The 14,823-nt window shown below is 41.8% G+C and overlaps 1 protein-coding gene and 1 long non-coding RNA gene across 2 annotated transcripts in view; one reads left to right on the top strand and one right to left on the bottom strand.

Moving 5' to 3' along the window:
- LOC141093142 (uncharacterized) overlaps positions 1–4,275 on the top strand; it is a 185,574-nt gene extending 181,299 nt beyond the window's left edge. Inside the window, exons 2-4 of the long non-coding RNA XR_012232991.1 lie at positions 2,916–2,948; positions 4,036–4,095; positions 4,191–4,275. This is a non-coding gene — a long non-coding RNA (uncharacterized lncRNA). The remainder of the gene's footprint in view (positions 1–2,915; positions 2,949–4,035; positions 4,096–4,190) is intronic.
- LOC141093141 (stimulated by retinoic acid gene 6 protein-like) overlaps positions 1–14,823 on the bottom strand; it is a 196,020-nt gene that overhangs the window by 96,737 nt on the left and 84,460 nt on the right. Inside the window, exons 9-12 of the mRNA XM_073579614.1 lie at positions 14,480–14,591; positions 8,150–8,270; positions 7,987–8,062; positions 7,659–7,728 (exon numbers count right to left, since the gene is read on the bottom strand). Of these exons, the coding sequence (XP_073435715.1) occupies positions 7,659–7,728; positions 7,987–8,062; positions 8,150–8,270; positions 14,480–14,591 (379 nt within the window). The remainder of the gene's footprint in view (positions 1–7,658; positions 7,729–7,986; positions 8,063–8,149; positions 8,271–14,479; positions 14,592–14,823) is intronic.

The following is a 14,823-nucleotide window of genomic DNA, read 5'->3' on the forward strand; positions in this document are numbered from 1 at the left end:
GAAGCTGTGGGTTTGATACTATGCGTGTCACACGTTTAAACTGTGGGCGGGGAAAGCTATGTTTGATGGAATGGAAGTAGGATGGCAATTGTCATAGTGGAGTAAACTGTTGGAGTCAGTGGGCTTTGAAAAGATGAAGAGAGAAGGAAGATCCGGCACTGGAGACTTGATAAAATCCACGATAAGTTTTATTCACATAATTTCATGATAAAACCATAAAGGGGAAAACAGACCCCCACCACTGGCTTCTCTGGTGACAAAGGTGTCAAGAAATGAAATTTGTGATGAGCTACAGTTCAATGTGAACTGGAGTTCAGGGCGAATCGAGTTAAGGTATTCAGTGAAGGTGACCAGGGTGTCGAGAGGACCTGGCCATAGACAAAAAATATCGTCTATGAAACGAAGCCAACAGATGTTATGTTGTCTAAATAGGGCGTCTTCATAGATGAAAGCACGCTCAAAGGCGTCCATATATATGTTAGCGTACGCCGGCGCTACATTTGCGCCCATTGCGGTGCCTTGAATCTGTAGGAAGAATTGGTCACCGAAAAGGAAAAAATTCTCGTGTAAAATCAGAGATAGAAAATCAAGACACATTTGTTGAGAATTTCTAGTGAGGTCAGACTGCTCGAGGAGGTCATTGACTGCTTTTATACCTTGATCATGCCGGATAGAGGTATAGAGGCTTTTAACGTCAAAAGTGATGAGGAGGCACTCAGATCGGATAGGCGGTAGCTGTTTGAGAGTTTGAAGAAAATGACCCGTGTCGAGAACGAATGACCTCATGGTTTTAGTGAGTGGTGTAAGTACTTTTTCAAGAAAAATAGAGATGGGGGCCAGGATGGAATCGGTGGAAGCGACAATTGGTCTGCCAGGGGGATTGGTGAGGGATTTGTGTATTTTGGGAAGAGTATAAATGACAGGGGTCACCGGATGCTGATTTGATAAAAATGTGACTGTCTTAGAGTCAATGGTGTTAAGTGATAAATGTTTCCTCAAGAGTGTGTCAATTTTATTCCTAAAACCTATGGTAGGATCAGAGTGAATTTTCTTGTAGGTGGATGTATCGGATAGTTGCCTGAGAATTTCAGCGGTATAATCTGTGGTGTTCTGTATCACAATAGCCCCACCCTTGTCTGCTGGTTTTATAACGATTTTCTTGCTATTTTTAAGGGACTGAAGGGCCTGCTTCTCAAGGGGAGAGAAATTGCTATGGGTCGGCAAATGCCCAGAATGATGTTGGTCAAGGAGCATGTTGATCTCGTTAGGAACAAGATCAACATAGGCCTCAGTGGCATGGTAGTTTTGAGGGGGGTTGAAGTTACTCCTGTTTCGCAGACCAAAATTAATGATACTTAGTTCAGGAATGGGGTTCTCCACTGGTGCAGGAACCCTATTCCTGGTTGAGTCCTGAGGAGATCCAAAGTGGGTCTTGAGCTGCAGGTTGCGGTAAAAGAATTGTAGGTCTTGGGACAACCTGAATTTGTCCCATGGGGGTGTTGGACAAATGGACAAGCCCCACTGGAGGACAGCCAATTCAGCAGGGTCGAGCATGTAGGAAGAAATGTTCACCACCGAGTTGGGGGCCTTACCTGGGACCTCGTAGTCATGACCGTATGACCTTACCATAGATGCCCTATTTAGACAACATAACATCTGTTGGCTTCGTTTCATAGATGGTATTTTTTGTCTATGGACTGGTCCTCTCGACACCCTGGTCGCCTTCACTGAATACCTTAACTCGATTCGCCCTGAACTCCAGTTCATATTGAACTGTAGCTCATCACAAGTTTAATTTCTTGACACCTTTGTGACCAGAGAAGCCAGTGGTTACCTCTCCACTGACATCTTTTCAAAGCCCACTGACTCCAACAGTTTACTCCACTATGACAGTTGCCATCCTACTTCCATTCCATCAAACATAGCTTTCCCCGCTCACAGTTTAAACGTGTGACACGCATAGTATCAAACCCACAGCTTATGCAGGAACGTCTCGATGAAATGTCAAAAAAAATTTCGGCTCGCCATAACCCTCAAAATCTCCTCAATAAAGAAAAAACTTTGTCTCTCAACCCGGTCCCTCAACAATCTGTTCAATCCAAACCTGAACATATTCCCTTCGTCCACACCCACCACCCCATCATGCCTAAAGTCTATAACATCATCCGAAAACACTGGCCGATGCTTGCACAGTCATATCCGCAGGTCGAGGCATTTAAGACTCCTCCATTAATGTGCAAAAGAAGACCTCACAATATTCGAGACAGGGTCGTCAAAGCCGACTTGGGCAGCTTTACCCGGGACCCTAGACAAACTTTCCTCAACACCGAGAGGAATGGCACATTTCCCTGTTTCGGATGTGCATGCTGCTCGAATGTTATTAAATCTAACACTATCACCCACCCACACTCTGGGAAACAGTATGCCATAAAAGGTTTCTTCACTTTTGAGTCCAACAACATTGTATACGTGGTAAAATGCCCATGTGGTTTACTTTATGTCGGTGAAATGACACAACACATCCGTGACTGTATAACGAGCCACAATTCGAACATTAGATGCAAAAAGACATGGCTTCCTCTTCCTCATCACTTCGTAACCACTAACCACTCGGTCTCTTAATTACGCTTCCAAATATTGGAACAGATCGAAAAACCATGACGGGGTGGTGACCACATTAAACGCTTACGAGAAAGGGAATCCTTTTGGATTTACACCTTACAGACCTTATCTCCCAAGGGCCTTAAGAGGGAACTAGATATGGTTTTCAGATAAGTAATAGCACTGGTCTCTTGCTTGTCTGCTTGTTATCGGATTCTGTTGCATACTTAAAATGTGAACTTTATATTTGCAGGTATGTATATAGCATGTTGACTTTCACTTCTTCTGTATACTAACTCTTCCTAATTTTTCAGGCGCCTTGACCCTTACATTTTACACCCATCAGGGTAAGTACTGGTATTTTTCTATTTCTATTTTTTTTTTATCTTTTTCTTTATATTTTTTTGTTTTTAACTTTTTTCCTTTCTCACTTTTTTTCTTATTTTTCCCATTTACTTTAATATATTTTTTCTTTTTCTCATTTTTTCATCTTCATCATTTCATCATTTTTTCATCTTTATTTTTATGAATTTTATTATTATTTTTATTTCAATTGTTATTATTATTTTGTCAATTTTTATTTTTTCAATTTTTATTATTATCAAGATTTTTATTATTATTTGTATTTCTTCATTTCTTTCATTTTTTTAAAAAAAATTTCCATTTGTCCTATTACCATTTCATTTTTCATTTTTTTATTTTTTATTTTTTCTTCTTTTTTTCTTTTTCTATTCATTTGTTTCTTTTCATTCTTTCATCATTTTCTTCAGCATTTTTTTTCATTTTTATTTCCCGTTTTTCATTTTTACTCTAGATTTATTTCATCCCCTCTTATTTCATTCTACTTTATTTCCTTGTTTTTTTCCATCCCTTTGATCCATTTCATCCATTTTGTTCATTATTCTCATTTTTTTCACCTCATTCATTAATTCCTTCTTTTTATGTTCTCCTCCCACTCCTCTTTTACTTCTGTTCTATCCCCCTACCTCTTCTTCCTCCTTGTTTTGTGCCCTCCCTCTCTCCTCTCTCCTCATCTATCTTGCTTCACGGCTCAGTCTGACTCTCTCCTCTCTCTCTCCCCCCTCCCTTTCCCCAGTGCTACTACGCAGGCGCCGGGTACACTTTTGTTTGTCTCCTCTTTAACTTGTAGTTTCTACCTCCAGCACACAGCGCAGGCGCCCCCACCAACAGCGCTACAAGCTTCAGCTTCAGTACACACCACTTATGTTTTCCACACAGCAGCACACCTCAGACACTCCCACTGACTTCCGGTCTTCAGGGTACTTTAACCCACTGACCACCAATGCCTGCACACTACACCACAGATGGTGCTTGGTGCCCCACGCTTCCAGGTATGTCCTGCAGCACTGCTGCACTGTGCGCTACTTTAGAATGCTTTTATGCTGTTAACTCTCGCACTATCTGTCCCCTCAGCTCATATCAGGACCTCTACCTGGTCCCTGCCATACCGGACTTCTACATATGGCACTTTAGGTATGTCTCTCCTCTGTCCCTCCTATCCCTTTTCTTTTCCTTACTGCAGTTTCCTATACTGGTCCAAACCTCTTGTTTTTTTCATCTTTTTTCAGCCCCTCCTGCACATTCATACTGCCGTGATTGCTTCTTTTTCTCTTGTGCTTTAAGGTCAGTCTCCATGCTTGCACTGCCTAATTATGTTGCATTTATGTCATTTGCTCTGTTATGCCGGCGTCGCCGTAACCCAGCTCCACGGCTGCTTCAATCAATATTTACTGGATCTAACTCCAACATCCTATGAGCTAACTCATTGATTTGTACAATTTTGATCTACAATGATTTTGCACACAACGATCCTGTACATGATGATTTTGTACATAGTGTAAATATGTAATTGTGTAAATATGTATATCTGTATAAAACTCTACAGAGTTTGTACATTTTTGTGATTATCACTTTTTATAGCCTAATGTCTATCTTTGTATGTGTCTTTTCTAGTAAGGTTTGAAAAAACCCGACAAAGGGTCGAAACGTTACCTCAACGCACGATTTCCCTGTGGTGTCTTCAATAAAAAAATTTTTGCATTGAAAATCAAAAATTTCCCAGAGTGCAGCTGTTTTCTCTTCACTGTCTTTAAAAAACAGACAGCACTAGGACCATTATAATTCAATGGGGTACTGCAGGTGAGCTATTTATTTCACTAGCCAAATCTGCATGTAAAAAAAACCTGCAGCATTCACTAGTTTTGGCCGGTTTCACACGTCAGTGTCTCCAGTACATGTGGTGACAGTTTTCTCACATACCGGAGACACTGACACAAGTCCGTGTGCAAAACACGCAGACATGTCCGTTTTCACCCAGACACACAGGCCGCAAAACATGCCGCACGCGTGCACTCAGAGAACAGTGCACACTGTCCTCCGTGTGCATGGACGGCCTCCGGGGAAGTAGCACTACTGTAAGCCGCTGTTCCCTGGTGGCAGGTGCTGAAAGCCGCTGTCATCCTTTCTCCCTGCTCTGCCGGCGAGCAGAGGAGAATGAATAAATGAAAAACTGACCTGCTGTGACCTCCGGACCATGGAAGAATGCTAGTGATGAGATCATGGCAGTTAAAGCTCTAACATAGTGATCTCATCACTTGCATTCTCCCATGGTCTGGACGTCACAGCAGGTCAGTTTTTCATTCATTCATTCATTCATTCTCCTCTGCTCAGGCTGATTGCAGCAGAGCAGGGGAGAATGGATGACAGCCGGCTTCAGCACCAGCTGCCGGGGACAGCAGCTTGAAATAGCGCTTCATCCCCTGCGGCTGTCCTAATGCGGCATATGGGTGGCACACGGTTGCCACATGTGTGCCACATGTAGTACACACACTGACACACGGAAATTGATATCTGTGGTACCGGTTTTTCCGGTTTTTCCATATCGGAAATATCAGGACATGTGAAACCGGCCTTATTCTGTGTATTGGAAGAGACTCACCCAGTCAAGCATATAGGTGGGGAAAAAAATTCAAATGCTGTATGAACCACCATATAGCATCCTTTTTTTTTACAGATACATTGCGATTCTATAACAATAAGAAATTATTTATGGTCTTATTAATAACTGCTGCTGTGAAAAAAACGGATGGCACATGGATTATACAATTTTTTATATGCTCATGTGAACTTATCCTAATGTGTATGGAATTGCCAGCCAGCTGATTGTCAGGGGAGATGTTGATCAGGCACGCTCGATTTCGGATTGCCGATTGCTTTGTTCTCCACTAGGTAAGCCGCTGGTAGAGATGTCTGTAGGTGACATTCTTATAGAGCACATGAGAGTACTCAGCCGAATAAGTGCATGAGTGCTCCTGTGTATGGGAGAGATGTCCAAGAGACCTCTCGGCTGAATGGTCGATGTAAGTATTGTTTGGCTGACAGACATTTAATGCGTATGGGAATCTCTAGCTGCTGTGGGTTTAAATAGGGAGTGGTCCTGTCCAAGGCTCAATGCAGAGAGTGGATTATAACAGATAATCAGCACTCTGCAGCAGGACATAGACACTATGTCTGGAAGGGACAAGTCCCAGTCAGACTAATGTAAAACAGACTGTGTCTAAATCCTCTAATTGACAAGGCAAGCACAGTACCCCCTAGTGGCAGAGGTTGTTTGAGAGGATTCAGACTTAGATGTAAAAGGTAACTAATGGAGATCATTTCCATGATATACACTATATGGAGAAAAATATTGATATACACCTCATAATCATTCAATTCAAGTTTTTTTGGTTCCGTTCCATTGCCACAAGTGTCTAAAATCCAGTGATAATGGAGGAAAACCAGCTCACCCCTACTGAAAACACTGTGATCACTGGAACAGACGGAAGCCACTCCTGCAACCTTGGCACTGTGTGAAATCAATGAGATGAAAGTTTAGAGGGAAGGCCGGGTCTTGGTAGATTTGCAGTGATATGATACTCCTTCCATTTCAATATGATCGCCTGCACAGTGCTCCTTGGGATGTTTAAAGTTTTGGAAATCATTTTGTATCCAAATCCAGCTTTAAACTTCTCCACAACAGTATCACGGACCTGCCTGTTGTGTTCCTTGGTCTTCATGTTGCTCTCTGTGCTTCAAACAGAACCCTGAAACTATCACAGAGCAGGTGCATTTATACAAAGACTTGATTACACACAGGTAGATTATAATTATCATTATTAGTCATTTAGGACAATGTTGGATCATTCAGAGATCCACAATGAACTTCTGGAGTGAGTTTGTTGCACTTAAAGTAAAGGGGCCGAATAATATTGCACGCCCCACTTTTCAGTTTTTTTAATTTCCATAAAAATTTAAAATAACCAAAAAAATTTGTTCAACTTCACAATTGTGTCCCACTTGTTGTTGATTCTTCACCAAAAATTTACATTTGGTATCTTTAGGTTGAAAAACTCCAGGGGGCCGAATACTTTCGTAAGGCATTGTATCCCAGCTTTGCCCCTCCATTCGTATTCTATAGCAGTTTTAGTTACAATATATGTTATCAGGTGAAGCCGGTGATCTTGGACCATTTATTATGAAATTCTGAATGATTGCAACATTCTAAGTGTCTTTTTGTCCTTTATTTGTAAGATGGTATTTTTTTTTATTGCTGTGCTATAGAATGTGTCATTTTATTGTTTGTACTAACTTGGGCCTATTTTGACTTCTGGATATTTGTGACAAGCAATTGTTTTGAATGATGCTGATGCCTTAAAAAAATCAAATGAAGAAGCCAAACAGCCATAGGCCTTGTCACTAAGTGCCACTAACTTTCTGCCTGTCTGTTGGGCTGGCTATTACAAAATTAGATGAATTGCTTTATATGCAGACAGAATAAACACATTTTAGCCAGGGGTGCGTGTGCAAACATTAAAACACTACTGCTCCAGAAACACTTTCAATGAAACAATTGTATTAGACCCTTATCTCAACTTTGATTTTGTTGCGCAAGTCTGGTGAAAAAGTTGGAAAACATCAATGATCAACGCAACAATGTTCTACAGAAGCCCAAATTGTAATAAATCAGATTACTGACATTAATTACCAAACATTACCAGGACAACAGCAGGGCGGCCAGTTTTTGGAATCTCTGAGGCACCTTTATAAAGTTTCTTCAATTCTTTTCTAAAACAAAGAATTAGTTTAGTAAATGTTACAAAAGTGCAGTAGTAATGGAATATGCGCCAATTATTTTTTACATTACCAAAGATACATCTTGGCAATTTGGACATTTTTCAAATGCTAATGCTAAATAGTCTATTGTATCTTAAATTTTAGCACAGCACCAACTGAAATTATCACTACAAAACTGTAAAGACGTTTGCTTTTTTGCCTTTTTATAAACTATCATCATTGGTGGTGAATACAAGAGATCAATGATACCTGTAGCTTGAGAGCACGTGCAAGACGTAGACAACACTTGTGAAAACAGAAGGGAAGGTTGAATAAAACCAGCAATCTGTAAAAAACAGACACAGGAACAGTATGAATGCCAATAGTAGCACTTATTGTACCGACTGACATTTATTAATGTTTGGCATCTAACCTTTTAACAATAGTAACATGAATATGGTTTGATTGGTAAAGGAGAGATTAACTTTTTCCAGTATCCAACTGTCCAGGCCGTTCACAGCTTTTGGTGAAATAAATAAATCTATAAGGAAAAACTGAAAAAAGCATTAGCTGTAGACAGTAAAACATTGACATCCTGTCAATAGTTAGACTACAAAGTGCCGACCTAAGCCTCCCATACATACAGTTCAGTTATCAGTCTAATGTGCATGAGAGCCCCGGACAATTGATTGTTAGGAGAGTTACAGTGAATGTGTTGTCCATTACTCGGTCAACCTTCCTCAATTACACTATTCCCACACACAGAATAATAACACCATATACAGTGGGGAAAAAAAGTATTTAGTCAGTCAGCAATAGTGCAAGTTCCACCACTTAAAAAGATGAGAGGCGTCTGTAATTTACATCATAGGTAGACCTCAACTATGGGAGACAAACTGAGAAAAAAAAATCCAGAAAATCACATTATCTGTTTTTTTTTCATTTTATTTGCATATTATGGTGGAAAATAAGTATTTGGTCAGAAACAAAATTTCATCTCAATACTTTGTGATATATCCTTTGTTGGCAATGACAGAGGTCAAACGTTTTCTGTAAGTCTTCACAAGGTTGCCACACACTGTTGTTGGTATGTTGGCCCATTCCTCCATGCAGATCTCCTCTAGAGCAGTGATGTTTTTGGCTTTTCGCTTGGCAACACGGACTTTCAACTCCCTCCAAAGGTTTTCTATAGGGTTGAGATCTGGAGACTGGCTAGGCCACTCCAGGACCTTGAAATGCTTCTTACGAAGCCACTCCTTCGTTGCCCTGGCGGTGTGCTTTGGATCATTGTCATGTTGAAAGACCCAGCCACGTTTCATCTTCAATGCCCTTGCTGATGGAAGGAGGTTTGCACTCAAAATCTCACGATACATGGCCCCATTCATTCTTTCATGTACCCGGATCAGTCGTCCTGGCCCCTTTGCAGAGAAACAGCCCCAAAGCATGATGTTTCCACCACCATGCTTTACAGTAGGTATGGTGTTTGATGGATGCAACTCAGTATTCTTTTTCCTCCAAACACGACAAGTTGTGTTTCTACCAAACAGTTCCAGTTTGGTTTCATCAGACCATAGGACATTCTCCCAAAACTCCTCTGGATCATCCAAATGCTCTCTAGCAAACTTCAGACGGGCCCGGACATCTACAGGCTTAAGCAGTGGGACACGTCTGGCACTGCAGGATCTGAGTCCATGGTGGCGTAGTGTGTTACTTATGGTAGGCCTTGTTACATTGGTCCCAGCTCTCTGCAGTTCATTCACTAGGTCCCCCCGCGTGGTTCTGGGATTTTTGCTCACCGTTCTTGTGATCATTCTGACCCCACGGGGTGGGATTTTGCGTGGAGCACCAGATCGAGGGAGATTATCAGTGGTCTTGTATGTCTTCCATTTTCTAATTATTGCTCCCACAGTTGATTTCTTCACTCCAAGCTGGTTGGCTATTGCAGATTCAGTCTTCCCAGCCTGGTGCAGGGCTACAATTTTGTTTCTGGTGTCCATTGACAGCTCTTTGGTCTTCACCATAGTGGAGTTTGGAGTCAGACTGTTTGAGGGTGTGCCCAGGTGTCTTTTTATACTGATAACAAGTTTAAACAGGTGCCATTACTACAGGTAATGAGTGGAGGAAAGAGGAGACTCTTAAAGAAGAAGTTACAGGTCTGTGAGAGCCAGAAATCTTGATTGCTTGTTTCTGACCAAATACTTATTTTCCACCATAATATGCAAATAAAATGAAAAAAAAAACAGACAATGTGATTTTCTGGATTTTTTTTTCTCAGTTTGTCTCCCATAGTTGAGGTCTACCTATGATGTAAATTACAGACGCCTCTCATCTTTTTAAGTGGTGGAACTTGCACTATTGCTGACTGACTAAATACTTTTTTTCCCCACTGTATGTAGCTCTAGTGCCATTCTATTGCCATAGACGCAGAGTCTCCCAGGGCTCTCATGATGTTATTATGTGTTTAAGCCAATTATCACCTGCTGAAGGAACTCTTCTCTCTCACTTTCTTCAGATATAACTGACAGCCAGAAGTCACCAGAGAGCAGCAGCAGCTCTCACGTGTTCCCTATATCAGTTTCATCAAGGAATTGAGAATGAAGAGGCCCATTAGTGCTGCCACTGATTAGCACTAGGAGTATGTGACATAACGTCACGAGAGACCTGCCGCCAAAGTTGTTGTATTGGCGAATGAACCGTGGTTGAGTATAAGGCGTTTTTATCCTACAAGGGGGAATATTGAAATCGATAAGGGGTTGTCTGAGTATTGGACAGCCCCTTTAACCCCTTCATGACCCAGCCTATTTTGACCTTAATGACCTGGCCATTTTTTGCAATTCTGACCAGTGTCCCTTTATGAGGTAATAACTCAAGAACGCTTCAACGGATCCTAGCGATTCTGAGAATGTTTTTTCGTGACATATTGGGCTTCATGATAGTGGTAAATTTTGGTCGATAATTATTGCGTTTATTTGTGGAAAAATGGAAATTTGGTGAACATTTTGAAAATGTCGCAATTTTCAAATTTTGAATTTTTATTCTGTTAAACCAGAGAGGTATGCGACACAAAATAGTTACTAAATAACATTTCCCACATGTCTACTTTACATCAGCACAATTTTGGAAACAACATTTATTTGTTAGGGAGTTATAAGGGTTAAAAGTTGACCAGCGATTTCTTATTTTTACAACAAAATTTACAAAACCATTCTTTTTAGGGACCACCTCACATTTGAAGCCACTTTGAGGGATCTATATGGCAGAAAATACCCAAATGTGACACCATTCTAAAAAGTGCACCCCTCAAGCTACTCAAAACTACATTCAAGAAGATTATTAACCCTTCAGGTGCTTCACAGGAACTAAAGCAACGTGGAAGGAAAAAAATGGACGTTTTAATTTTTCCAACAAAAATTTTCTTTTAGCATCAATTTTTTCATTTTCACGTGGGTAACAGGATAAAATGGATCATAAAATTTGTTGGGCAATTTCTCCTGAGTACATCGATACCTCATATGTGGTCATAAACCACTGTTTGGGCGCACGGCAGGGCTCAGAAGGGAAGGAGCGCCATTTGACTTTTTGAATGGAAAATATGCTGGAATATTTAGCGCTTGCCATGTCGCGTTTGGAGAGCCCCTGTGCGCCTAAGCATTGGAGCTCCCCCACAAGTGACCCCATTTTGGAAACTAGACCCCCCAAGAAACTTATCTAGATGCATAATGAGCAATTTGAATCCCCAGGTGCTTCACAAATTGATCCGTAAAAAAAAAAGGACTTTTTTTCACAAAAATTTTCTTTTAACCTCAGTTTTTTCATTTTCACATGGGCAACAGGATAAAATGGATCCTAAAATTTGTTGGGCAATTTCTCCTGAGTACACCAATACCTCATATGTGGTCATAAACCACTGTTTGTGCACGCGGCAGGGCTCAGAAGGGAAGGAGCGCCATTTGACTTTTTGAATGGAAAATATGCTGGAATATTTAGCGGTTGCCTTGTCACATTTGGAGAGTCCCTGTGTGCCTAAACATTGGAGCTCCCCCAAAAAAGACCCCATTTTGGAAACTAGACCCTCCAAGGAACTTATCTAGATGCATAATGAGCAATTTGAACCCCCAGGTGCTCCACAAATTGATCCGTAAAAAAAAAAAAGTACTTTTTTTTCACAAAAATGTTCTTTTACATGGGCAACAGGACAAAATGGATCCTAAAATTTGTTGGTCAATTTCTCCTGAGTACACCGATATCTCATATGTGGTCATAAACCACTGTTTGGGCGCATGGCAGGGGCTGGAAGGGAAGGAGCGCCATTTGACTTTTTGAATGGAAAATTAGCTCCAATCGTTAGCGGACACCATGTCATGTTTGGAGAGCCCCTGTGTGCCTAAACATTGGAGCTCCCCCACAAGTGACCCCATTTTGGAAACTAGACCCCCTAAGGAGCTTATCTAGATGTGTGGTGAGCACTCTGAACCCCCAAGTGCTTCACAGAAGTTTATAACGCAGAACTGTGAAAATAAAAAAAAAAAATTTTCCCTCAAAAAATAATTTTTAGCCCACTATTTTTTATTTTCACAAGGGTAATAAGATAAATTGGACTCCAAAAGTTGTTGTCCAGTTTGTCCTGAGTACGCTGGTACCCCATAAGTGGAGGGGACCACTGTTTGGGCACACGTTGGGGCTCGGAAGGGAAGTAGTGACGTTTTGAAATGTCGACTTGATGGAATGGTCTGCGGGCGCCATGTTACGTTTGCAGAGCCCCTGATGTACCGAAACAGTGGAAACCCCCCACAAATGACCCCATTTTGGAAACTAGACCCCCTAAGGAGCTTATCTAGATGTGTGGTGAACACATTGAACCCCCAAGTGCTTCACAGAAGTGTATAACGCAGAACCGTGAAAATAAAAAATATTTTTTTCCCTCAAAAAATGATTTCTAGCCCACTATTTTTTATTTTCACAAGGGTAATAAGATAAATTGGACCCCAAAAGTTGTTGACCAGTTTTTCCTGAGTACGCTGGTACCCCATAAGTGGGGGGACCACTGTTTGGGCACAAGTTGGGGCTCGGAAGGGAAGTAGTGATGTTTTGAAATGTCGACTTGATGGAATGGTCTGCGGGCGTCATGTTACGTTTGCAGAGACCCTGATGTACCTAAACAGTGGAAACCCCCCACAAGTGACCCCATTTTGGAAATTAGACCACCCAAGGAACTAATCTAGATGTGTGGTGAGTATGTTGAACCCCCAAGTGCTTCACAGAAGTGTATAACAGAGCCGTGAAAATAAAAAATAATTTTTCTCCACAAAAATTATTTTTTTAGCCCCCAATTTTTAATTTTCCCAAGGGTAACAGGAAAAATTAGACCCCCAAAGTTCTTGTGCAATTTTTCCTGAGTACACTGATACCCCATCTGTGGGGGTAAACCACTGTTTGGGCACACGTAGGGGCTCGGAATGGAGGCAACACTGTTCGACTTTTTGAATGCAAAATTGGCTGGAATAAATGGTGGGGCCATGTCGTGTTTGGAGACCCCCTGATGTGCCTAAACAGTGGAAACCCCTCAATTCTATCTCCAACCCTAACCCCAACACAACCCTAACCCTAATCCCAACCCTAATCATAATCCCAACACACCCCTAACCCTAATCCCAACTCTAACTCTAATCACAAACCTAACCCTATTCCCAACCCCAACCCACCCCTAACCCTAGCCCTAACCCTAACCCTAGCCCTAACCCTAGCCCTAGCCCTAACCCTAACCCTAGCCCTAACCCTATTTCTAACCCTAACCCTATTTCTAACCCTAATTGAAAAATAAAAATATTTTATTATTTGTCCCTGTGGGGGGTGATAAGGGGGGGCGGTGATTTACTTTTTTTTATTTTGATCACTGTGAGAGTTTATCACAGTGATCAAAATAAAAAAATGAATCTGCCGCTGGGAAATGCCGGCGGGCGCACTGCGCATGCACCCGCCATTTTCCAAGATGGCGGCGCCCATAGACCGGGACGGCCGGACACCGGGACGGCCAGGGGGGTTAGTGAGTATCGTGGGGGGATTGGAAGGTGGAGGGAGCAGAGGGAAGGGGGCAGATTGTGACAGCGGCGGCCGATCGCCGCCGTCAATCGGTGGCCGATCGCCGCCGTCAATCGGTGGCGGTGCCCGATCGCCGCCGTCAGTCGGCGGGGGGGTTAACTTAGTGTCTCCAGCCATGTCCGATGCTTTTTCAGCATCGGCCATGGCTGGATTGTAATATTTCATCCATTTTCATGGATGAAATATTACTATCGCTCTGATTGGCTGTTTCACATTTAACAGCCAATCAGAGCGATCGTAGCCACATGGGGTGAAGCCACGCCCCCTGTGGTGAAGAACAAAGCCCCCTGTATCTGCGGGTCAGGTGACCTTGCAATGACCCCGGTCACCCGACCCACAGGGGGACTTTAAAGTCATGACGCCACATAGGCGTCATGGGTCGTTTTGGCACGACTTTTCATGATGCCTATGTGGCGTCAAAGGTCGTGAAGGGGTTAAAGTTTCCATCATGTCTGATTTCAGACTGCCAATCCTTTTGACCTTCCCGTGATGTTCTTTCAGACATGTCTGGCAGCGGCTGATGCATAGAGAACACAGGAGCGCTCCTGAGTATGGGAGAGATGTCCAAGATAGCTGTCAGCCGAACAATTGGCCAAACCGTCATTCGGCCAACGGTCATTAAATGTGAATGGGGGACTTTAGGCTTAATTGGTGTGTAACATACATTATACAGGCAGATCAAACAGAGAACCACTGTAACTATCATCCTGGTTGGAAACTTAAAATGCGTATCCCAAGCATAAATCTTCCATCTCTGTGAAGAAGTCCACTCATTCCTACATAGAAAAGAAACAAGCAATATGGGAGATCAATAAGATTAATGGACAAGCAAGTAAGATGAATGAAGAGACTAGATTTTATTATGTTCTATTGTAAAGCCAGACAACTATTCATATACAAGTGCTTCTCACAAAATTAGAATATCATCAAAAAGATAATTTATTTTAATTCTTCAATATAAAAAGTGAAACACATATACATCTTTGGCAAAAATTAAGAGACCACTTT

This window comes from Dendrobates tinctorius, unplaced genomic scaffold (assembly GCF_039654945.1).
Source record: "Dendrobates tinctorius isolate UK_male_01 unplaced genomic scaffold, ASM3965494v1 ptg000062l, whole genome shotgun sequence".
Taxonomy (NCBI): Eukaryota; Metazoa; Chordata; class Amphibia; order Anura; family Dendrobatidae; genus Dendrobates; species Dendrobates tinctorius.